The sequence below is a fragment of the Hyaena hyaena genome, unplaced genomic scaffold (genome assembly GCF_003009895.1).
Source record: "Hyaena hyaena isolate Hyena2069 unplaced genomic scaffold, ASM300989v1 scaffold_26, whole genome shotgun sequence".
In the NCBI taxonomy this organism is placed as follows: Eukaryota; Metazoa; Chordata; class Mammalia; order Carnivora; family Hyaenidae; genus Hyaena; species Hyaena hyaena.
Genome location: NW_024080658.1, coordinates 1,680,935 through 1,703,791, shown reverse-complemented (window position 1 = coordinate 1,703,791; position 22,857 = coordinate 1,680,935). Strand labels below are relative to the sequence as shown.

At 42.1% G+C, this 22,857-nt stretch overlaps 1 protein-coding gene across 2 annotated transcripts in view; it reads left to right on the top strand.

Moving 5' to 3' along the window:
• DEPTOR (DEP domain containing MTOR interacting protein) overlaps window positions 1-22,857 on the top strand; it is a 132,170-nt gene that overhangs the window by 78,053 nt on the left and 31,260 nt on the right. For both annotated transcript variants that reach the window (XM_039227217.1, XM_039227218.1), the window contains exons 5-7: window positions 13,288-13,473; window positions 15,341-15,475; window positions 21,404-21,474. In XM_039227217.1, coding sequence (XP_039083148.1) covers window positions 13,288-13,473; window positions 15,341-15,475; window positions 21,404-21,474 — 392 coding nt within the window. The remainder of the gene's footprint in view (window positions 1-13,287; window positions 13,474-15,340; window positions 15,476-21,403; window positions 21,475-22,857) is intronic.

Below are 22,857 nucleotides of genomic sequence, written 5' to 3'. Positions count from 1 at the left end.
GACTAAAGGACTCGCCACCTACAGTCAGGAAATTAGCTCCATGCAAAACTCTAGAGAGGGACTCTGATTGGCTGAACCTAGGTCACATGCCCACGTCTTGACCCTAGGTGGGCAAAACGCTGTGACTGACAGACTCACTAGGTGGGGGAGGGATGCTTTAGGTCAGCACAAGTGATAGGCTGTCCTTAATGTTGTTAGCATTTAATCCTCTACCCTCAAATCAGTGCACTGATAACTGCTATTCCTGCTGTTTTAGATGACAGTGTACAGTATTTGGAACTAGTATAATCATTCTTAGCTCCTTAATGTTAAACTCTGAATAGAAAAAACAATGCTTGGAGAGAATATTTTCTCAGTCAACTTTTAGCAATTATTTCAAGCACGATCTTTATCAACAGCCATCTCCTAATAAAATTGTTTTACCTTCTCAATTTAGAATGTCTGGGAATTATCCCACTGTGCCTCCTGATATGCCTTGGCTCTGTTTTACTTTTTATTGTAGCTGAATCCAAAGCGAGAAGAAAGGTATACGCAGCCAGAATGTTGTTGCAGTGTAAACATAAGGGAGCAAGGTTGCCGGGTAAAGTCAAGGGCTGATGCATTGGCACACATTAAAGTGTTGATTTTGGTTAAAGGAAAACAGATCTGTAGCTAGACCAGGGCTTAACTATTAGAAAGTATGAAGGGAATGAGAGATACCTTATCTCCTGTAATCTTCCAAAAGAGTGTAATGCATAAGGAATGGAGGCCTTTCGTCAACAGTTTCGCAATTGTAAATATTTCTGTCTTTAGTTGACAGTATAACTTGTCAGGTCTGCAGACACTGATCTAAGTACAGACAGTGTTTGGCTCTGAAGCCTGAGCTCCTACCAACTCCGGCCTCGCTCCTGACAGCTCGTTGCCTGGTGTCCCAGCTGTTTACCCAAATGTAGCATTTCTTTAACAACATGAGGAAGTCTTCAAACAGAAGCACACAATTTCTGTGCAGTTGAAGTATATGGAAACTATGCAATCTTGTACTAAGTACTGCTCAGTTAGGTGTTGTGTGGTAATTTAAGGACTCAGCAGGCTTTCAGTGGTCATTTTTAGTGGGACGTGTAGGCCAAGGTGTCAGGTGGATTAGAAACACATATCAGGGTGAAACGGACAGTTCAGACTGTGGATCAGGGTATTCCTTTCCTCTCTCCTACTAGTCGGGAAGCACTGTGGAGTTAAGTCCTGGCTACTGATGGACATGAACTTGACCACAGCTCTCAAGGCAGGGTGGAGGAGTGTGGGACAGAAAGTCAAGAGGCTCTCCTTTAAGGAGTGAAATACCTCCATTCTCCTTCACATCACAGACCATTCTTCTAGCTCTGACTCTTGTAGCTGGGATTGCTGGGAAGTGTGGGCAGGGACTCACGTCTGGGACCCGGGATTCTTCTCACAGCATTTCATCCCTGCTGCTCTGCATTCTCTCATGATTATTCCTCTAGAAAGTCTCCAACTCGCCGCTTCTGGCTCTAGATCCTCAGCCACTCATGTTAACTCAGTTTCTCTTAGCTGACAGTCTCCTCTCAGGCAGTCGGTCTGGATTGTGTTTTGTGTTTGCACCCACAGCCCCTCCTCCCCTCTCCCACCAGGATTGGCCAAACAAGCTGAAGCATATTGGTACCCTGGAGTGACTGCTAGGTGTAAAACTGACCACAGGGTCAAGTCTGATCTGTGTGACTATGCAACAGAATTAAGTTAAAATTAAAGAAGGAGTTTCACACACACACACACACACACACACACACACACATACACACACACACATCCAGATTACAATTGGGAAATATGTTTAGTAATTAATGTTCATATTAATACATAATTAATAAAATTTCCATAAAATTGGGGGATATGTTTATTAATTAATGTTCATATTAATAAATAATAAAATTTCCTATTTTAATTTGGAAAATAATGTGTTTATAGAGTTATTTATATAAGTTATCTTATTTGTTTATTTATTTATTTTAATGTTTATTTGTGAGAGAGAGAGAGAGAGAGACAGAGTGTGAGGGGGGGGAGGGACAGAGAGAGAGAAGGGAGACACAGAATCTGAAGCAGGTTCCATGCTCTGAGCTGTCAGCACAGAGCCCAACATGGTGGGGCTTGAAGTCACGGACTGTGAGATCATGACCTGAACTAAAGTCGGATGCTTAAGTGATAGAGCCACCCAGGTGCCCCTATATAAGTTATTTTAAAACTGATATAAAATTCTAAAGACTCTAATATTTTGTCTAGCTTTTTTTGTTTTGTTTTGTTTTTTCCTAAAAAGCTCCCCTTCACTTTCATCTCTGTCCCAGCGATGACATTGGACCCAGTAAGGAGTCCTCCCCTTCCCCCACCTCTCCTTCTGTCCATTTATTGTAGCCACTCCTTCGGCTCCTGCCCAGGTTTCAGTGTGATTGGAAATTACCAAAGCCACCACACCCAGGCAGAAGGGGTAGGTGCAGGTTTTTACCCACTGGCTCATTCTCATCTCTCTGAAGTCCTCTTTGACAGTTTCTGAGAGCATAATCTTGAGCAGGGATTCCTGTCAAGTAGGAACAAAATGTGCTTCCTCATCAAAATGAAGGAAGTAGGATGGGGGACATAGAAGCTCGGGATGAGAGTTATCTTCTATGACAGCTAGCTCTCAAAGTGCTGCACTTAAAGGGATGAACTCATTTGGTGGTTAGCTGGTCTGTTCCTACAGGATACCAGCCTCTACCAGGAGACCCATCGCACTTCCAATAGGAACGTGGTATGGGTGACAAATGCCAACCATAGATTTACTTTTAACTTTTCTGATAGCCACAGTAAAAACAGAAGCAAATGAAATTCATCTCAATAATATATTTTAACACACTGTCTCCAAAAGATCATTTCAAATGTAATCCACATGAAAAATACCAATCAGCTATTTTATGTTCTTGTTTTTCATACCTGATATTTCAAGATCCAGTGCAGAGATTACACTTATAGCTCGTCTCAATTTGGACTCACCACGCTTCAGGGGCTTGGCAGCCACATGGGACCCATGGCTGCCGTTCTGCAGAACCTCCCTCTAGACCTTTTGGAAACTAGTGCAGGGTAGGGTGGTGTCCTGGTGAGTGTGTCTGTCATTTTTCAGTCCCTCATCTCAGAGATCTTTGTCTGAATGTTTGTGTCAGGGAACTACCTTGTTAGCTTTACTTTGCAGTGTCCTTTTGGACACCTCCATAAAGTTGGGTGCCAGCCAGAGAAGTTTCTGGAATGGCGACAACAATTCTCCCTTCCCCAGCACACTGATTTCACAATCATATTTTCTTTCACAGCTGGTTTTTTAATATTCCCTTTGATTTTTAAATATTTTCACAAGTCAGAAATTATTGACTGCCATCACTTAGGCTGGTTCTGATCTTAGCAGTTCTCTCTTTACTCAGAAAGGGCTTATCTGGTATATAATCCAAAGTTTGGGAGCACTTTCTTAAATTTCTGCTCTTCATTGTGGGAGCCTTTGGATTCTTGCAACAGCAGAACAGTATTATTAGTGGTGCATTAGCATTATTGTGACCTATCTTTCAGACATCTATGTGTCCCTCTATGTTTATTAACTTCACTTGTGGTGCTTAAAAGATGAAGTTACTGTCATCGCTTTTCCACAAACGTCCAAATTGAGGCGGAGGGACTGTCCATAACCAGTTCCATCACAGGCGAATCAGAGAGGAGTTGCTGGAAGGCATATCTTCTGCCTGCATGACTTTATGTCTAATCCCTCTTGGCCTCTGAGTCAGGCATAGTTTGTTACAAGGTGTGGGCTACAAATAAACAGAAAGCATTTGTGATTTTCTTTTTTAAGCTTTTGATTTCATGTCTCTAAGCCTGGCTTGGAACAGTATCAGGATTCTGTTTTGCTGCAAATAACAGAAAATGTAGTAATGATGGGCTTGAATAGAGAGGTCCCTGGAACAGCTCAGGCAGCAAGCTGTTCCAGGTGGAGAATCCTGGGCTGACCAGAGGCGGCTACAGCCCTGCCTGTCTCTGTGCAGCCATTCCCAGCGTATGCCAGGCCTCATGTCTGCACTGTAGGCGGGAAGAAGATAGAATGGCAGAGAGCTGTCACCTAGCATGACTTTGCTTTGCTTTTTCTTTAGGAAAGGTTGCCTCTCCCAGAGAATTTTACCTACATCACGTGGGCCAGAACTGTGTCACACAGTCACCCCTTGGTGGAAGGCAGTCATTGAATCTTGTGCCTTTACCCAGGCCCACTGCTGCCCTGAGCAAATAATAAAGGAGGAGAAAGAGAGAGTGTGTTTTGGACAAGCAGCCAGCATTGTCATCCATAAGGACAACGGTCTTTTTCATTAAGTAACTATGGGACCTTCCCTGTGAAACATGGGCCTCCAAGGAATAGTGTTTTTCTTTTGTCCACACACGGAGTTCCTTGTGGCTCTAAGTTAGATTTGAAAAAGAAGGGTACCAATGTTAATGTCTTACTTTAGACCCCTGCACCATGATTATCTTAATATTAGGGGACTGTTGGGGTGGATGGGAATTGTCTGTACTCTCTTTGCTGCCCTTCTATGAATCTAAAGTGATTTCAAAATATTAAGTTTATTTATTAAAAAGTAGACAAGATTTTTCCTGTATCTATATTCCTTTTTGGTATAAGAAAAGGTAGATACAAGTATCAATGATATAGAAAATATAGGAAGACAATTTTTTTAAAAAACCACTAAATCTCACCACTGATTTCTTTCTTTTTTGAATGTCCACTCCTTCCTACTTTGAAGGTACCATACTCTACAGTCTCAGAAGGAACACCTAATAAATTACTCTACAGTAAAGTGCCAGCAGGTTCTGTGGTAGCCTTTCTGGGAAGAGTTAGAAATTGCCATCTGGGAACCGGGCTTCGATGGGTTTTCACACCCTGTGGTTCCTGGGTACCTCTAGCATCATACTGGGTACCTTTCTCCCTGTTGTTGGCCCTACTGAATTGATCTGGTTTAGGTTGGATGCCTCCTTTTCTTCCAGACCACCTAGAGTTGCTTCCAGATTCTTCCCCTATGTGGCTGAATTCTGCAAAGGCTTATACCTTGGAAAGATACTTTTGGGGACTGACGCCTTGGGCCCTCAAGGAAACCCACACACAGCCAGCATTAATGGTGTGCCTCTAAGGACCAAAAACTATAACAGGCTTTTTTACCTATGTTGTTTAATTATTTCTTCAACTCATTTTACAGATGAATTTAATTGAAACCCAGGGCAGTTAAGTAACTTAGTAAAGATCAGGCATCTGGCACTGGACAAAACATGAGTATCAAAGATGAATAATCTTGGAGATTCTGGCAGTGTTTTCTCAGACTGAGTAAAATGGAAAGTGGAAAAAAATCATCCGTATTATTTGGACAAATATAATGCAGTTCATCATTTAAAAAAAAAAAACAAAAACAAACAAGAGTGAAGTTGGTGTTCAACCCAGGGCCATCTGAGACCAAGGCAAGTATTTTCTACGTCATTGTTCTGTCCTTTCCATAGGCAATTCCAAGGTAATAAACGTTTTGGCCTGGTGAAGAGTTTTGTGGAAAACGTACCCATCCAAATTGCCTTCTGTAAACTAAAGACAGGAATAAATGAGAGAAAAGCAGATTCTGTTTTGTGTGTGTGTGTGTGTGTGTGTGTGTGTGTGTGTGTGTGTGTGTGTGTGTAAGCTTATTTACCTCCTCATTTGGCATTGTTATCTCTTTGGATGGGAGACAGTCTAGTGAGGAGATTACGGAATGAGGTTCCAGAGTTAATCTGTCAGTGTTTCTTTCTTAGACCTTCCAGTTAATAACTATGGAACCATGGGTAAGTTTACCTTGTGTAATCCTCTTTTCTCATCTGTCAAATGGGAATAATCATAACAGCTCTCTCATAGTGCTACTATGAGCACTGAATGATACAATCATGCATGTGCTAAGCATAGGACCCTACACACAGTTGTCACTCAACACATACTAGCCAATTCTTACCCTCGTTATTGTTATCAATATCCTCAGCATCAGATGCCTTGGGCAAGTAGAGCTTCATATAAGTGTGAGGGCTTCATCCATGCTGGCCTGACACGGTGTGTTATACATACTCTGTGATGAATGTATACATGTTAATCAACGCTGAAGTGCTATCATTAGGCCTTTGGATTTATGCCAACAAGCACAAAAGATCTAGAACAGATTAAAAAATCTTTTCATTGACTTTTGTAAGTGAGATACTCCATTTCTTGGACAAAATAAATTTTGCTTTTAGACCTGTACGTGCTCATGGTATGATTTCGTCTCTTGAAAAACATACCCTTTGTTCTGGGTTTTATCACTAACAAAGGTTCTAGTCCTTGGAATGCACCCAGCTATTATTTAATGATGCAGAGCGAAGAATAAAGTATAATTTGAGCTGCCATCTGTTCATTACCATTACATTTCTGGCCGTAAGACATGGAAGCTGCAGAAACATACACAGTCGCGATGCCATGTTTTGATTTTCTTCTTTTCTGCTATCTTAGTAAAAGGCTCACTTTGAGCCTTGTTCCTCACCTCCTTTCAATCAATTAAATTGGTGTGATTGGGTTCTAGCCTTATGACTGTGAAGTGTTTTGTTTTAGAATTATCAGCTAATGGGACTTTATACCCTAAAACCAATTTCCTGTTTTCATATCCTCTTCTAACTGTTTGTTGTCAGTGCTCAGGAAGTAATTATTTTAGTTCTCTGACTCACTGTTGTTATTGCCTTTTGAAGAGTTTTATATTCCAGGCGCCTAGCACTGGCCTTACGTGGCAGAGGCACTTAAATACAATTGCTCAAAGTTCTTGAATCAAGGACTTCTGCTCCTTTGGGAAACATGGCTCTTTGAACTCCCGCATCCCCTTTAGGATGGTTTGGGATGGGTAGTTACAACCTTCAGTAGAGCTCAGATTTTAAAAAAAAGCTTTAACCTTCTGTTGTAGTTAGTTCTCAGTTCTTGCTTTCCACCAAACAAATGGTTAAAAAGCATGATATTAATGTTTTTTTAAGTTTTGACAGCTTTTATTATTAAAAAAATTTTTAATGTTTTATTTATTTCTGAGAGAGAGAGAGGGACAGCGTGAGCAGGGGAGGGTCAGAGAGAGAGGGAGATACAGAATCTGAAACAGGCTCCAGGTTCTGAGCTGGCAGTCAGCACAGAGCCCGATACGGGGCTCAAACCCATGAACCGTGAGATCATGACCTGAGCCGGAGTCTGACGCTCAACTGACTGAGCCACCCAGGCACCCCGACAGCTTTTAAAATCTGCAATATACTAAGTGATTTGAGATGCTTGGACTCTGAAGGACTATGAATTAGCAAGAGCAGGGAGACCCAAAGGGTGCAAAGACTTCCCTGGGTGCGTTCGACAACTGAAAGCTTTGGTCTTGTTGGTAGCGAGGGTGCAGTATTTTCATATGGAGAACCCATTAGCCTTTTAGAAGCACTGAGTCTGAGGACTAGATCTGCCATCTGTTTATCCTTGAGGCTTGTCAGTATGAGGCAAGGTCTGCAGGTGCTCAGTGGTCCTTTTGGGAGGAGGTACAGGGATCAGTAGGAGGCAAGGGAGCAAGTGAGTAGGATAGAGTGACAGCCCTGATGTCCCAGAATGATCTTTCAACCACCATGGTACCCGGGGAGAAGGGTGAGCCACACCCATGGTGTCGTGTCACTGTGGAGGGTAATGATGATGATGCTAATTTTGGCAGCTGGTGAGGGTCTCCTCGCTTTCGGGTGACCTTGAAGACCTTTTTGGTTTGACACCACTTTGCATGTATAATATGGTCCCACATCCTTGTCCTTGCTGAGCTTTCTTCTTAACTGTGATGGTCATCAACCTTATCTCCCCTCACTGCTAAGTTGCTTATGGGTCCCAGAGCCAAGACCACCCTTTATTTTTTTTAAGTTGATTTATTTATTTTTTGCAAGAATAAGAGAGAGAATCCCAAGCAGTCTCTGCACTAACAACTCTGTACTAACTCCACACAGTTACTGCAGAGCCCGACACGGGGCTTTAACCCACAAAACCATGAGATCATGACCTGAGCCGAAATCAAGAGTCAGATGCTTAACCAACTGAGCTACCCAGGCGCCCCCAAGACCATCTTTTAAAAAGGTTTGATGAAGTGCCATCCAGGGAGCAGTTGGTGTCTGCACATACTCTCCCCTCACTTCCCTCCCTCTCCCTCATCACACTGCTGGATTCAGTTTACTTCATGGCACCTGTTGTGTTAGGTCATTTGCCAGAAAACATTTCAAGGATGTATGAAAGTACGGGACCTTCCGCCCTTCAACTAGATAAGTAGCTTAAAACGTCTTCTATATTCAGCTGAGTTTATAGGTTTCAAGATGATAAATGTTTATATTCATCTTTAGATTATATGTGTCAGTAGAGTAGAAGCCAATTTCCCCTCTTGTAGATAATCACTTTAAAAAAAAGTGTATTTATTATCAGAGAGAGAGAGAAAGAGAATGAGTGGAGGAGGGACAGAGAGAGGGAGAGAGAGAGAGAGAGAGAGAGAGAGAGAAAATCCCCAGCAGGCCTCATGCTAAGAGTGCAGAGCCTGATACAGGGCTTGAACTCATGAGTCTTGAGTCAAAATCAAGAATTGGACACTTAACCAACTGAGCCTAGCAGGTGCCCGGATAATCACTTTTTTAAATCTCGTGTTTGAACAAAATCATCCTAATAACTTAGAAAGATGTAGCCACATTAGCCACAAAAAGAAGAATATATTTCAACTATGTCACTTTATTACTTTGGTAGATTACATGCCATTTCCTTCATGCTTTCTGAAAAGTAAAGGGACGCAGTGAATCAGGATCTATTTTATCAAAAATCAACAACATTGTGAGCCTAGTGCCTCTAGAACCCCCACTTTCCTAAGCAATTAGATCCTCTGGTATTACATGGCTTCAGCTTTCTGGCTGTGACTGTTTCTTCTGTTTTATGTCTGATTTGATACCTAGCCAAGTCAAGTCCCTTGGGAATGCCACCAGTATAAAAGGGAAGTCTTCATAAGTCCCAGGAATTATAAATTGAATGAGTCAATAATTATCACTTTTCAATTACAACTGCAATTGTAATTTTTTTACCTCAATACCCAGGATTCATGGTCTCACTTCTTTGAAGAATGAAGAGGTGGAGACAAAATATAATGAGCAGCAGGCAAAAGTTTCTTTGAGTATAAGATCAGAAAGGAAGAATAGTATGAAAGCTGTCTTTACAGAGAATGGACATTTGTAAGTGAATGCCTGTGACTATAGGCAAGGGTCTTTGTTTTAGAAGATTCTGGTCAGCCACCCCCTTCCCCTTGTTCCTTCACAGGTCCTACACTTAATGACTTGATAACTCTAGGTGCTGCCTTGTCCATTCCTGTTTGGCTTGTTCCCATTGTATGAGGGGCGGTCTGTGGCCATACCTTCCTTGTAGGTCATACTTTAATGAGTCTACTACTTATTTTTAGTTATGTCTTTTTTTCAAATTCCTGAGAGGAACCTGAGTGGGAGTAGGTGGTGTCTGTTACATTCTTAAGAGCAACCTTATGCCTGAGGGGGTTTGCTGTGGTCAGACACTCCCGGCATTGTTCCAAAATAGTGTCTTTCCCCACCCAGACCTCAGGTCCTCACCTTTCCCTCTCTAACTCTGAATCCCATCTTTTCCCTTAATAATATTAGATAATGAATGTCCACTTTGAATATCCTTTCTTATTTATTCCAGTTTAGAGCTTCATATTCTCAAGGAGCAAAGAATGAAATTTATCAAATTGTTCATGACACCACATTTACTCTGAATAAAAGTCCTGTATAGTGTCAGGATCTGCTAAGTGAAGAATGGGAACAGTCTCCAGATTTAGAGATTCCAATCACTGTCCGCCAATGGATTGTCTTTCCTTCCCTTTAATTCTTCCCCCCCGCCCCCCGCTCCCCGCGGAGTTTAGGTAATTTCTTCTGTGTTTAGCAAAAAGCAAGCCTCCTATGTAGCAAATGGTTTTTGTATTTAATATAGAGAATGTCATGTTAAAGTGTAGAAAGAGTCAACTCTTTTCTCTTTCTGGAATATAAACTATATGTCATTTAGCCATTGTTTATTTCTTGAGACTCTACATATGTAGCTTATGGCTATACACATGGCTTTCTTAATCTAGTTACTTCCTAAAATGTCCTGTGTCAATTTATTCCCTACTTCTTGTTTTCTTCTCTTCTGAGATTTAAACATCTCCCAGTGGGACAGTTGCCAATCTAGATCTGGATATCTGGTTAAGATTTTATAGTTTTCATGAGTGAAAAGGTGACAGAATGTGTGGAAGATATTTGAAGTGTTCTTTCAAAGAAGGGCAGAAAAGGCAGAAGAAACAGGTTCTGTGCAGAAACTTAATTGCCCAAAGGCTGAAGTCAATCTTTATGAGTCTAAGAGCAAGAAGACTTAAACTACTAGATTTCAGTAGATTTCAGATGACATTCCGAATTTTTCACATCAATTATCCCATTTCTTCACAGCAAAGCTGTGCAAACTTAAAATGTTTAGTGAATTGCCCAAATCACTCTGCTAGTCAAGTTGGTGAACTGGGATCAACACTGAGGTCATCTGATCCTAGAACAATTGCTTTTTATTGCATGCTACTAATTTCTAGAAGTTATTCAGCATAAGAAAATGTTCAGTAAAGTCCCAGCGTACTTGTTTTGTTATTATATGAAGCAGACTTTAGTATGGGCTTGAAAGGATAAGCAGAGCTCATCACATTCCGGCTGCCACGCTAAGATGGATGGCTGGGATAGTGTGCGCCACTTAGTAGGTGCTCACATTGTTGGATAAATGAATGGATGCCATGTGTGACTGATTGATGCTGTAATATGGCTTCTACCTGTGGTCTTTAAGCTTTTATAACTATGATTATCTGTTTTCTCCTAAGGCTACACTCACAAACAAAGCAAATGCACGGTATTCAATGTTCATGTCATTAAACTTTTAATGAGAGAGAGAGAAAAATAACCTTTTTAAAAGTAACATAATTCATTGAAAATAATGCGAGTGACACATGCAATTGTCACATTTCTATTCTGAGAGAATTGGACTCCAGCTCCGCCGGTCACACAGCTGGGGCATGAACACATGGAGATCCTCAGTTCACAATGTGGCTTCTCCTCAGGCACTAAAATCCAAATAAGTCCTTGAAAATTGAAGTGGGGCGTTAAATATAGTGCATCATAAAATTGAATTCCCAGAAGCCAAATGGCAATATATTCTCAGTACATGCTGGTAACTGTAAAAACAACAGTGGTTGTGAAATAATAAAGGTATAATTGTTTGAGTTCTTACAATCTGCTTGCATTATGTTAAACAAGTGTGGTCTATGATCTCATCTAGTTTTTGTTTTCCCTGGTCATGTTTAAGGTCATTTATACTGTTGGAGAGAGAATATGATGAGTAAGGACTATTTAAATATAACCTTTTTTATCTTACTTTAGATGCTCAGTTTATCCTCCGAACCATAAGCAGCTGAGAGCTGGGGAGGTAGAGAATGGAGAACAGGGATGACTTCATCCCTTGGTCGGTGAGGCGATTAAATTGATAGTCAAATTTCCACTTCAGTTAAAAACTTTTTAGGGGCGCCTGGGTGGCTCAGTCTGTTAAGTGTCTAACTTCAGCTCAGGTCATGATCTCACGGTCTGTGGGCTTGAGCCCCACGTCAGGCTCTGTGCTGAGAGCTCAGATCCTAGAGCCTGCTTTGGATTCTGTGTCTCCTTCTCTGTCTGCACCTCTCTCACTCATGCTTTGTCTCTCTGTCTCTCTCAAAAATAAATACACATTTAAAATATTCTTTTTAAAGTACTTTTAGCTATTATGGAATTTGTTTGGATTCAGAATTTTTTTCTGGATTTATTTATTAGCAGGGCCAATATTTTGTATAATTCACAGTCCAAAGAGAAAACAGTAGATGTTAACAAATGTATATAGAACTGTGTATTTTCAGGTTGTAATTTAAGATACTATTGCCAAAGTCAACTTGAAGATTTAAAAAATCTTAATAAACTCAGAAAAGTTTGGCAGGAATAAATAACTTGCTCCGAAATTTTATTATAGTATTATTGAATGTAGTAAATGTATATAAAAATTTGACTAACCACAAAAGAACCACTCTTTGTAGATATCATATCAAAGTGTAATTGGCTTATCTCTTGGTCCAGGATGCATTCAGCATCTCCCAAATCCAAGGATGCCTTATTTATTAAGAACATGCAGAACTACCACTGAATTAAGTATATTTGTCTTTGTGGCCAACTCCATACACTTAGCCAAAGTGACTAGTTTATCACCATTTAAAAAGTGTGAAACACCCATATGAATCATTAAGTTAAATGTTGGCAGTGGACTCTCTTAATAGGAACCCACCTTTCTGAGACTCTGATATTCATGTAACCAGAAGAATTACTCATAGCAAATGGGCATGATAAAGATAGCTACTACCCGGGACTGCATTTGCTGACCCAGGAGGGTCATCCCATGAGCCCACAGATTGGTACAGGGGGAAGTGGTATAGACTAGCCACTAAACAGGTTAATGTTAGGTGTGTTCTGGATAAGCTGCTTCTCTACCCGTCACAGACTATTCACTGCCAGACTTTTATGGAGTACCTACTCTGAGCCAAGCACATGGTAGTCTAGGATTTCAAATGCCAGAATGATTAAGACACAGTCTGGGCCCTTAAGCAGAGTGACTTAGTTGGGAGAAAGAGATGTGCTCCCCCCTACCGCCAAAACAAACAAACAAACAAACAAATGGGTATGGAGTCTCTATTATTTTTGCAATTCTCTGAGTCTATAATTACTTCAAAATAAAAAGTTAAAAAATGAATGGACATGTTGCTATGGGACTAGCACTTTGCAGGGTACTGGGGATGCAAGGCTAAATGAAGCCATGATCACTGCCCCAGAGAGCCTAGAGGTGAGTGGCAAAGGCAGAGAAGTGAACGAACAATGCAGGTGCAGTTGGAGGGCTCAGATGGAGGTTCAGTAGGGGCTGAAGCAATACCAAGAAGAGTCTGACTTAGGTCAGGGGTGAGGTAAGGCAAAGCTTCCCCTGAGGAATTGATTAGCAAATTTCTAAAGTGCATGGGACCATGTGCGGATTACAAGCTGATACAGCATCTGTAGAATTAAACTCTTTCTTAAGACTTTTGCCCCCATTGGATGGAGTCTTCTGGCTGCAGGGCTCAGGGGCCAGGATGCCAGTCATGCTCTGTTGTTTCTCCTCTTCAGTGTCCAACAAGCACCCATTTGTGGACAGCAACCTTCTCTACCAGTTCAGAATGAACTTCCGGCGGAGGCGCAGACTCATGGAGCTGCTCAATGAGAAGTCCCCCTCTTCCCAGGAGACTCACGACAGCCCCTTCTGCCTGAGGAAGCAGAGCCATGACAATCGGAAATCTACTAGTTTTATGTCCGGTATGTCCGTTTCACCGTGTACCTGGTCACATGCATTTGTCTTTTGAGAAACAGTATGATAATATCTCACCTTTGTGAAATTATTTTCTCCAGCACATTTTTATTTATTCATAACCAAAAAGTATGGGGTGGGGGTAGGGTCGGGGAAACCCAACATGACCAAAGTGTTCCTGGGCTGTCCACTTAGATGTCATGACGATCGTTTTATAAAATTAAGTATTTGCATTATACAAGACCTCTTCAGCTCTCATTTTACCTTACTTTTCATTGATAAACAATTCTTATATATCATTAATTACCCAGTTTTCAAAATCATAGCACTGAAAAACTCTATGTTTTAATGGTGAATAAAGACTTCTGAGCGCATAGACAAATCAAAGACAGCTGATTGTCAACCTGTCATGAAGCGGTGACCCAGAACAAAGAAAAATTGTGAAAAGCAAACACAGGAGCTCCTAAAGTCTAGGATGTTACATGTAAGGTCAAACAGTTTGATATTTACATTGAGCCTTGACAGAAATGATGCTGACAGACATTCACAAAGATAACCCCACTCATCTGGAAAAGGTTAACTTGATGTGTCATTTGAAGAAGAGGAGGTACTTAAAGGGATATCTTCAACTCCTCTGAAAACTTGGCATTGACTCAAGGACCTGGTTGGCCTAAGGTCTGGAAATTCTGGGCTTCACCTGAAACTCCAGGCACAATGAAAATGTGTGTCTTGAAAATGTGGTCATTTGTGGGAGGTGGCAATTTTTATAGATGCAAGAGTCCTTGCAGCTGTATCTAGATCTTTCTGTGCCCTTGGCACTGAGCTAAGCTTATGTGCCTGAATTTTATTAATTCTCACAATACCCTAAAGAGGAAGCACTTTTCATATCTCCATTTTGTGGGTAGAGAAACTGAGGCTTGGAACAATGGAAGGGCTTACCCAAGGTCACACCATTAGAAAGTGGTGGACAGAGCTGGCTCTCATAGAAGTTGTGTGTTAACTCTAAGTCTTATGTTACACTCTCTCCTCCCCGCAAACACACACACACACACACACACACACACACACACGCACGCACGCATCACGTGTTCCCTCAGGGCGAATGCAGAGTAACTGTTCACGTTCTTACCAGCACTAAGGTTTGCCGGTTTCTTGTGGGCGCAATAGACCCGAACACTGACACTGATGAGAAAGAGGATATAGTGGCCGCAGTCACCATAAAAGCCGGTAATTATTTTGCACTTTCCATGTTCCAGGCACTAAGGAGGATACTCTCTATGGCTTCTTTCGTTTGAACACACACCTCCTCCTCTCCCTGTTGAGAGACTCCAGCTCTGTGGCAAACAGAACCAGATCAGATCACTAAACTGCTGCCTCACATACACTGCCAGGGCCGAAATACGTGTTAATGTGTGTTAATCTCCCTCTTCCGTGGCTCTGGGTGATTCATGACTTGCTATTAGATCAAGAGGCATTTATTATTACTGTTAATCCAGTAAGTGTATAGCTGGCAGTTAATTTACCCCCTTCCAGGGACTGCCTAGCATGGGCTTGGTCATTCTTGAAATACCGTTTTATATGGCTGAGTGCTTTCACGTACATTGTATAACCCACTCCTCGTACCGATCAGACTGTATTATTCCCACTTCACAGCTCGGGAAATTGAGACCCAGAGAACTGAGGCAAGTGGCCACGGTGATGCTATTTAGTGAGTGGAAGGCTGCCACTCAGATTCTTGCTCCTCTGACGCCAAGGCCAGGGTGCCTTTTTCTGGCACGTGTGATGCGCCTGCTGTGTCTGGTGGCTGGAAGCCCGTGTGTGCTAGGGAACCAAGGCCTCCACCCTCATGACTGTGTGTGTTTCCGGCCCACACAGTGAGCCCCAGCAAGGAGATCAAGATCGTGTCTGCTGTGCGGAGGAGCAGCATGAGCAGCTGCGGCAGCAGTGGCTACTTCAGCAGCAGCCCCACCCTCAGCAGCAGCCCTCCTGTGCTCTGCAATCCCAAGTCCGGTGAGTGGCCGAAAGGCAGCCGTGACTGTGGGGGACTTGGGACACGCGCAGGCTGCGTTCCCTGGGAAGCAGATTCTCAGTCGGGGAGGCTAGTGCGTGGGAATCTTGTGACCGCGTGCTCATGGGGCCAAGTCCCGGTGAATGGAAGGGAAGCGCACAGATTTGGGCAGAGGGAGAATTGGGCTGCACTGACCCCAGGGGGAGCTCTGGAGATGGGGTGGCCCTTCAGAATTGTCCCAAATTGGGACTCAACTCTCGTAACCCCTAATGTTAACCAGTCTTTAGATGTTGGCTGCGCCTGGGAGGAGGGCATGACCTTGGGCAAGGCAGCTCCCTTCAGAGGTCGTTCCAAGGACAGTTGAAGGTATCCGCAGTCCCAGCAGCTGGGAGAAGCTCCTCCGTCCTGAAGAAGGTTTGAGGAGATGCAAAGGTCTTTGGGGCCCCAGAACCCCCAAGGAAGAAGCACAGATCTGTGCAAAACCCAGCTATCCCCAGAAATGACACCTGATGCCTTGCAGTTTCAAAATCTACTCATCAGCCTCCATGGCTTTTGCATCCTGGAAAAAAAAAAAAGAAGAAGAAGAAGAGAAAAGAAATCTAGGCACAAAGATTGTTGATGAGCTTGTGCTTGGAAACAGTTCTTCCTTGACCCAATCAGTTCTTCAGCCCACGGGAACCTGTAACTCACAGATACTACCACCTTCTCAAAGTCCCATACCCACCTCTTTCCTAGGATTTGATTGCGTGGTCCATCATGGTAAGAAGCATTGCCTTGAAAACACCCTTGACTCCATTTGTTTAGTGCCCTGTTCACCCTCGGTTCAGTATATCACCTTCAGGGAAGGGAATTCATTCCTTTTGCTCCTGTTTTTCCCTCATCACCAGATTTGGGGATTCAAAGATGAAAGGTCATGACTCCTTCCCTCAATGAACATATCATTTCTTTGTGAGGAGAGGTGGGAAGCATGTATTAGTGAGAATAAGGACAAATAGATGTTGTTCAAAGGGTTTTAAGAGAAAACTCTATTATCTCATGCCATTATCTAAGCAAGAGGGTATTTTACTCTATCTTTTTTTTTTTTTGCTACCTTCTGGATGATTAGCTGTAAGACTAGAGTCGTAAACTGCAGCAAATGAATGAAGAAACTTACTCCCACACTGACTCTGGCTGGAAAATCATTGAACCCCCATATGCTACCAGGTTTTTTAATTAATAGAACACTGGTGATAAGGTAGAATGAGAAAGGAGAGCTATATTCTTGGAACAAAGATCAAAATCTGACAGGTGTATCTAAAGTTAGAAGCAAAAGAGTTCAGTTTCCGGAAAGGGTCAGCTATGCTAAAGCCATTTTGCATGCTTCCCACTGCATACAATAGTAGAATGAGAACAGAGTGGTAGTTACTTAAATGAACTACACATCTACATTCCGAGAGGTGGGTTTGTATTGTTTCCTCTTTCTCCTTATGCCTTGTCTCAGAGGGAACCATTTACTGATAAGCAGGCAGCCAAGAAAGGTCAGGTTGCCTTTTTTGGGTCTCCATTGTGGTTGTCTCTATTGTCCTAATTGTGGTTTGTAAGTCCTACCTCTTACCCATATTCTGACAAGCTTCTCCCTCACTCTTAAGAGGGTTCCCAAGGTGCAGTGAGTTCATGTGTGATTTCTTTTTCCTCAAACAAATAAACAGACCTTCAGAGGTCTAAATAAATTATTAAATAAATGAATTAATCATTGTATTTACATCTAGATATATATATTTTAGTACTGTGTATAAATGCCCTAAGCCAGACCAAAAAAAAAAAAAAAAGAAGTACAGATATTACCATGCTTGGTGTCCTTGTGATGAGTAAATAACTTCCCAAGGATTCAGAAAGAGAAAGCTAAAACATAAATCCCTGGGCTTCAAGGCTTCTATCTCTTCAAACAGAAGAAAGAGAATGTGTATTAAAGTAAATATTTTTATGTATAATTTATTTTATTTTATTGGTATGGTGGGCAAATATTACAGTACAGTGTGAGTCAAAACCATGATGAACTATCATCTCACACCTGTTAGAATGGCTGTTATCAAAAAGACAAAAAATAACAAGTACTGGCAATGGTGTTGAGGAAGAGGGACCCTCATGCATTGTTGCTGGGAATGCAAACTGGTGCAGCCACTATGGGAAACCTTATGGGGGTTCCTCAAAAAATCAAAAATAGAACTACCATGTGATCTAGCAATTCCACTTCTGGGTATTTATCCAAATGGAAGGAAATTACTAACTAGAAATATTACCTGCACCCCATGTTCATTGCAGCATTTATTTACAATAGCCAAGACATGGAAACAAACTAAGGGTCCATTGATCGATGAATGCATAAAGAAGATGAGGTGTAATTATACACAATGGAATATTACTCAGCCATAAAGAGAAGGAAATCCTGCTATTTGCAACAACATGGATGGATTTTGAGAGCATTATGCTATGTGAAATGAGTCAAACAGAAAGGCAAATGGGTGGTCTCACTGATGTGTAGAATCTAAAAAGAAAAAAATGAATTCATATATATAGAGAACAGATTGGTTGTTGCCAGAGTTTGGGTGAAGGTGGTCAAATGGTACAAACTTCCAGTTTTAAAATAAATAAGTCCTGGGGTGCCTGAGTGGCTCAGTCGGTTAAACCTCAGACTCTTTTTTTTTTTTTTTTAATATTTTTTATTTATTTCTAGGAGAGAGAGAGAGAGACAGCGTGAGCAGGGGAGGGTCAGAGAGAGAGGGAGTCACAGACTGAAACAGGCTCCAGGCTCTGAGCTGGCAGTCAGCACAGAGCCCGATGCGGGGCTCGAACCCACGAACCGCAAGATCATGACCCAAGTGAAAGTCGGACGCTTAACCGACTAAGCCACCCAGGCGCCCCAGTTAAACCTCAGACTCTGGATCTCAGCTCAGGTCATGATCTGGGGGGGCTTGTGAGCTTGAGACCCACATCAGGCTCTGTGCTAACCTTGCAGAGCCTGTTTGGGATTCTCTCTCTCTGCCCTTCCTCTGCTCTCACTCTCTCTCTCTCTTTCTTTCTCTCAAAATAAATAAGTCCTGGGACTTATTTATAAATAATATACAGCATGGTCACTATAGTTAATCATACTGTATTGTGTATTTGAAAGTTGCTAAGAAAATGAATCTTAGAAGTTTTCATCACAAGAAAAGAAAGTCGTAACTAGGTGAAGTGAGGGATGTTAACTAGACTTATTGTGGTGACCACTGCACAAAACATATGCATATATTGAGTCATTATGTTATAACCTGAAACTAATGTAATTTTATATGTCATTATACGTCAGTAACAAGAAAGAGAATGTGTATTAAAATAAGTGGTCAGACTGTCAAATATTACAGTATGTGTGATTTCTATATCCAAATTCATATATCCAGACAGGATTATGGGGGGTAGATGTGGGACAGGGAATTGGGAGGTCTCAGTCCTCATCCATGGCTCTCTTCTCTTACATCCTGTTCATCTGAGAGCTCCTTCTCTTGATATTTGATGTACTCTCTTTTTTTGGGGAGGAACATAAATTCATTTTCTCTCTTATGAGCTTCCTGAAAGTAAAAGTAATCATCCTGGTCAAGTCATCTAAACAAGAAGCCCTTCACTGCCTTTAACTGAGAGGGTGTTTGTTAGGGCCAAGCTACCTGGTGGGTCATCTAGGTCTCGCCCTAGACGCTGCCTTTTCTCTTTCTACTGCACACGTGCTCCAGGACTGGCATCTGACCCCTGAATGCTGCCAGCAAAGGGAATTGGAGGCTCACACTTTGCCGGGTTAGGGGCCTGGCCATGGCCCCTCCAGTTTCTTTGTGACCCCCAAGTTCATGATTTCTGAATAACTGGGTTAGGATGTCCCTGGCTTCCCATTTTCTGGCTTCTCTGGACTGCTGTAGCAGTCCCCTCTCCAGTGCTTAGTGAGCACAGGATGGATGGATGAAGTTCAAGGGAATGGTCTCCCTATTCCCTTTCTGTGGGATCACTTACCCAAGTCAACCACAACCTGGAAGCAGATGATCCTCCTTCTAATATAGTGTCAGAAGGTCAATAGTGGCCTTAGGCTCTGTCACTTGCCTCACTTTGTCTCATCACATAGGCATTTTATCACCTCACTTCATCACAGGAACAGTGAGTACAGGACAATGAGGTATTTTGAGAGAGAGAGAGAGACTACTTCACATGACTTTTATTACAGTGTATTATTATAATCGTTCTATTTTTTTTACTGGTTATTGGTGCTGATCTCTTACTGTGACTAATTTATAAATGAGGCTTTATCATCATAGGTATGTATGTATAGGAAAAAATGTAGTGTGTGTAGGGTTCAGTACTGTCCCGTGGTTTCAGGCACCCACTGGGGGCCTTGGAACGTATCCCCACAGGTAAGGAGGGGCTACCATATGGGCAGGTTTTTAGGTAGCTGGCAAGTCAAGAAATGGCTGCCATCTTTGCTGTCTTGTAGGCAACAGCAGCGAGCTGATAAGAAGAGATATCTGAGGAGGCCAACACATTACTACCTTCCAAGGATGCTGAGTCCTTTCTTCTGCTTATAGAGAGGGCGTAGCACGGGAGGAACCATGGAGTACCGTGGCTGATGGGTGCTGGCATCAAATGCCCGAGTTTGAATCCTGATTCTGCTGCTTATTAGGTTGAGACCTTGAACAAAGCTATTGAACTTTTCTCTCTTTTCTTTTAAACATTTTTAAAAATTTATTTATTTCTGTAAGAGAGAGAGCACACAAGTAGGGGAGGGGCAGTGAGAGAGAGAGACAGAATCCCAAGTAGGCTCTGGGCTATCAGTGTGGAGCCCGATGCAGGGCCCCATCTCATGAACTGTGTGATCATGACCTGAGCCAAAATCAAGGGTCAGTCAGATGCTTAACTCACTGAGCCACCCAAGCAACCCAAAGCTATTCAACTTTTCTAAATGTATGTTTTCCCACTAAGAAAATAGGGACAACGAGGAGCCTAACTAAATAGTACTCATGACGATTAAATGAGAGGATATATTCGGAGTATCTAGCAGAGTGCCTAGCACATGCTGCGTACACAGAACATTTCTCTAGTATTACTGCTCAGGGAGAACGGCAGTGAATGTGTGCATGCAGCCTGGGATATTGATAAGGAAGTAAGTGAGGCTTGGGTGAGTGGGACGTGTGCAGTATGTTAGCTTTTGAAACATGGTTATCACACTGCTAGAGTCAGGTTTTTCTCTTAACTTTGACCTGAGAATATGTATCAGGATTCTGAAGAAAAAACTACGAGAACTAGAAAACCCTTTCTTTTTTCTTTCTTTTTTTAAAAAAATTATTTCTTTTTGAGAGAGAAAGAGCACAAGCAAGTGGGGGAGGGGCAGAGGAAGGGGGACTGAGGAACCCAAATGGACTCTGTGCTGACAGCAGTAAGCCCGATGTGGGGCTCGAACTCATGAACCATGAGATCATGACCTGAGCTGAAGTTGGTCGCTCAACCAACTGAAGCACTTGGGCATCCTGAAAACTTTTTCTTTTCTTCTTCTTGTTTGTTTTTGGATTCTAAGGTGAGATTTATTTAACTTTGATAAAAACTTCCAAACTGTCATGCACAATGGCTGTGCATGTCTGAAAACTTTTTCTTTAGAGAAAAATATCAACCCTCTCCTTATCCCCACCACTGGCATCCACTGGCATCTGGCTTCCCTTCACCCTGTGTCGTTTCTTTCCATGGCTCTGTAAGTTAGGCTTAGGGTTATTCATGTTTGCTAATATTTTGACTGTATTCAGCTGGAATATAAACTGTGAGGCAGCGATCTTTGCCACATGTGCTCGCTGATGGTCTTATGAGAGGCAATCAGTGAATTTCTGCTGAATGAATGATCAAGGGGCCAGAAGGGTTTGCACCTTGACCTCGTGTCTGTCTTACAGTGTTGAAGAGACCCGTCACTTCGGAGGAACTCCTCACTCCCGGAGCTCCATATGCAAGGAAGACATTCACGGTAGGCTCACCATTTGGGTTTTTCCCCTGCTCGTTTTCTGTGTCATGTCAACATGCCAGTGTCTCAATGTGTAGCTGAGGGATAGAACTGAAAACCTTCTAGTTTTCCTTTTGTTCGGGGATATAACCATAAGGGTGGATTTTCTTGACCCTTAGGCACTAAAATGCATTAGGACTTGACATGATTTTTGATAAATACAGCATTTTCAACTCCTTTGATGAGGCCTTAAGAAAAAAATTTCCATTACTTAGTCTAATATAATTACAGACTTGAAGGCAAATGCTGGTGCAAATATTGCCGATGATTCCTTCTGTGTTACAGTTAATCCTAACAATCATTTTAGATATTAGAAGAGTCTTTAGGGGAAAAAGAAAACCAGGGGATGATTCGTTCTACCACGAGGAATGTTGCCTCTGACAATGCGAAGTTATACCCTCACAGGATTTGGGAGCACCGTGTGCTGGTGAGCACCTCTTGGCCACCTGCTGCTTCTTGGAGGTTCTCCAGCCTTCTTTCTACAACTACCAGCCCCAGTGGCTTTCTTCAGACAGAATCTGAGTGCTCTGCTTGACAGCACCTCACCCTCTCTCCTTCTCCAGCCTCTTTCTATCAGTCTCTACACAAAACCACATCAACATCCTCTTTAAAACATGTCTCCTCTTCCTCCAGCCTTCTAGCTTCTGTTTTATTACCTCAGGGACAAAAAAAAAAAAAAAAAAAAAAAAATCTTTCCACACCTGTTCAGGCTGCAAACATTTGTCAAGGACTCCTTCATGTTCTGGGCACTGAGGAGTTTAGATAGGATGGGCCCAGTCAGTGTGAAAAAAGCTCCAGAAATATGTCTGTACCAGGGGAAAAAGTGAACTATACCTTTGGAAGTGAGACCAGGTAGAATGAACTAATACCAGTAAACCCTAAAGCCAGTGAAGGGCCTAAACATCTTTTTGAGAATGTTTACAAAAATTGCATTTGCTGGGACACCTGAATGGCTCAGTTGGTTAAGCAGTGGACTCTTGATTTCGGCTCAGGTCATGATCTCACAGTTGGTGAGATTGAGCTCCTCATCAGGATCCTGCTTGGGATTCTCTGTCTCCTTCTCTCTCTGTCCCTCCCCAACTCATGCTCTCCCTCTCTCCCTCTCTCTCTCTCTCAAAATAAATAAACACTTTAGAAAATTGCATTTGCTTCCCTGCCTTGTCCTCAGTCTCCAGCAATCGAGAAATAGTTGATTCTAATTTTAAGTATTTTTTTTTTTGTCTTAAATTTAAATGCCAGCATTGCTAGTGATTATGAATGTGTTTCATTTGTATTTCAGTGGGGGTACATATTAAAGACCTTTCTTGGACCTGCGCAGGGAATGTAACTGCCAATTCTAAAGATTCT